Source organism: Chinchilla lanigera, unplaced genomic scaffold, assembly GCF_000276665.1.
Source record: "Chinchilla lanigera isolate Chin_1 unplaced genomic scaffold, ChiLan1.0 scaffold00144, whole genome shotgun sequence".
NCBI classification, from domain to species: Eukaryota; Metazoa; Chordata; class Mammalia; order Rodentia; family Chinchillidae; genus Chinchilla; species Chinchilla lanigera.
In genome coordinates, this window is record NW_004955545.1 from 33,945 (window position 1) to 36,758 (window position 2,814).

A 2,814-nucleotide genomic window follows, 5' to 3' on the forward strand; every position below is an offset into this window, starting at 1 on the left:
ATGGCATTGCTGGAGCAGCTATCCCTGCAATTCTAAGCATCTGTCCACTGAAAAATCATCACCATCCTTCAGTAAGCAGTGACTTACACGAAAGTCTTTTAGCCCCTAGAGGGTTAGGAAGTGTCCAGGGCTCAGATTCTATTTGCTTTGCACACCACCTTACTTCTTCACTTGCCTATAGTACGTTTGTCCAATACGAAGTTGAGTAGCTTTCCTTCAGATTTGATTGTTCAAAGCCAAAACGATACCCTCTTCTGTGACCTTTGAATACTCGGAATGTGGGCTGGCTAAGGGTGGCCAGGATTCACCTTTTGTGCACCACTCATGCTGCCGTCCTCCTCACATCACAGCACAATATGAACTTTGATGACCCTAACTGCATGGACTCTCTCCTCCAGTGTCTCTCCCCACCAGCAATAGAAACGTGGACAGCTTCTGTGAACTCAGTCAGCCAATATCCTCAGTGATCTCACAAAAGATCCTGAGGCCAAGCCCTGGGCATCTCACACATGCCTGTTCTACCCACCCTGCTCCGATGAAAAGGTGGATTGGCCCCACTAAGGGACTGTGCAGTGCATCATTTCTCACCACACACAGGGCCAAGTTCATCATCCAGGAGCCTACCAGGACAATCTGCCACACTTCTGTGGACCTCACACCCCATAACAACCCAGCCCTGGCGCCATTCCTTCTCCAGGATGAGCCCAGACACTCTCCACATAACAACATATGGGCCTATCCTCATGGTGGTTTTGCTCAAAGGGCCGCCTTTTCTAATGCAGAGATTGCTCCTGTGATATTAAAACTGGGTCCCTAGCCCTGAAGCAGCAATGAGTGACCATCAGAAGTAAATTGTGAAGGAGTTTTTCTGATGGCTGGCACGGCACCAGACCAAGGAGGAATCAGAAATCACTGTGAATCCAACACACAATTGATTTGACCAGAAACATTTATTGTGCAATTACAGCTGGATTTGACTCAGGACCCCCAGAGGGGGATCTCCCAATTTACAAGTCCTTCCTGGGTTCATAATTGTAGAGCATCACCAAGCTTCCCAAGAAAGTGCTGAACTCCAAGAAGTTCACTTCATTATCTTTGTCTGAGTCCAGTTCTTCTATGTATGATTCAACCTCAGCAGGGTGCAGCTTCTAAAGGGTGAAAATGAGAAGAGCATACTCAGTGCTGTTGGGCAACCTAGGTTCTCTGCTTCCTCTCTTCCAGGTAGCTGCTTTCTCTCATTCAAGCCACTCTATTCATTGTCACCAAAAGTGGTTGTTCCCCTTTTCTTCACTTTCGCTTTATTTTTCCCGTGTCCCTGCTTCTTGCTCAGATGGAGTGAACACCTGGCTGAGACAACCTCAGCCCTTCCAAGCAATACATGGGTGAGGCAGTGAATGAACAAGTGTGTCGGGGGAGTAGGGCTGGGAGCAATCGACTCACCTTACCAAATGGGAGCTCCGTGAGGATCAGGTCCCTCAGCTCCTGCTTTGTTAGGGTTTCCGGGTCACCTTCCCGGCCAGAGTACTTCAAATAGAGGGTCACAAGAAATAACATGGTCTCTTCCACATCTAAAGCCATGGCTGCAAGCTGGGCTGGAAGCTGGAGACATAAGCATTTGTCAGAGCCCAGTTAACAGGACTTCTTGTTCACCACACACCCCGGGACATCTGTCCGCACCACCTTCCACTTCCGCTGATAGGGAGCAGGGACCAGGGGACCACAGCTGAGGAGGAGAAGGGATCAAAAGCTTCCAAGTAGCCATTAGGGTCTCTAGCTCTGGGCATGTTGAGTGCCACCTACCAGAAGAAGTTACACAATATGGCTGGGCAAGGGATATCCCAGGCCCTATACCATTGCACAGGTACATACAGGACACACTTTCCTAAACCACAAAAGTACACCATCAGATCCACCCCACCACAATGGCCTAGTCTGTGCCTCGCCTGTCGTGGCCCTCTACCCTGGCTTTCTCTCCACAGGGTGGATCTGAAGCCTCTCCCCAGTGGAACCTGTGGTGCTGGCTGTGGCACGGTGTATGAACAGCAAGCCAGCAAGCTCAGACAGAACTCACTGTACGTGTCCGCAGACAGCAGAGCAGGAGGCGGCAGTCTGATGGGAGTGCTGCTGAGTGATGGAGAGCTCCACTGGGCTGAACTTATATGGGTTGGTAGAGAAGGCGGGCTCAGACGGGTCTCCACTGTCACAGGCTGGCTCCACCTTGGGCATACCTGAGCCTCAGCATGCCTCTACAGGCTTCCTGCCATGGTTGCTCCAGGATAGGGTGGAGATCAGGGAGCCCAAGGGCATTCAAGAATGCATTTAATGGACACCACTGCAAGTGGCATCTTGGAATTTCTCCAAATTTCCATAGTTCATTTTGTGCTACGTGGTAGGCACGGGGCACGGGAGATAGATGTCATCACCTCCTTCTTCCTCAGCCACCTGTCTGCCACTGCTTGAAGCAGCATCAGCATCGGGAGGGTACAGGAACTTCTTGCGATGCTAGCCCTGCCACCCCACACCTCATACTTAGTCAGGAGAAACTCCAGAATAAGGGTGGGATAGTCCAAGGTATACAAAGGTGAATGTACTGGCAAAAAACATGACAGACCTTAGGATCAATGGAACATATTACAAGATGCATGCACACCTACAAACACACTCAGACACCTTATCTCCTACAAAGTGACAAAAATATTCACTGGAAGAATGACAGCCACTTTAAAAAATGATGCTGAAAGTGGCTTTCCACATGTCAAAAACGAAAACTAGACCCATGTCTATCACATATCCTAAACTAAAATCAAAATGGAT

At 49.4% G+C, this 2,814-nt stretch overlaps 1 protein-coding gene across 1 annotated transcript; it reads right to left on the bottom strand.

Annotated features, from left to right (window-relative positions):
- Positions 1-931: 931 nt before the first annotated feature.
- LOC102010200 (protein S100-A6-like) lies at positions 932-2,115 on the bottom strand. The gene is made up of 3 exons (XM_005411403.2): positions 2,072-2,115; positions 1,441-1,599; positions 932-1,148 (listed from the first exon to the last, which is right to left on the bottom strand). The coding sequence occupies exons 2-3, from the start codon at positions 1,576-1,578 to the stop codon at positions 1,008-1,010; spliced, it is 279 nt and encodes a 92-aa protein (XP_005411460.1). The 5' UTR covers positions 1,579-1,599; positions 2,072-2,115; the 3' UTR covers positions 932-1,007.
- Between the last annotated feature and the right edge of the window lie 699 nt (positions 2,116-2,814).

Excerpts from the sequence above, each read along its gene's own strand:
- LOC102010200 (XM_005411403.2), bottom strand. The coding sequence starts at position 1,578 with ATGGCTTTAGATGTGGAAGAGACCATGTTATTTCTTGTGACCCTCTAT. Across the intron at positions 1,149-1,440 it reads CGGAGCTCCCATTTGGTAAG|AAGCTGCACCCTGCTGAGGT; the intron begins GTGAGTCGATTG and ends TTCACCCTTTAG.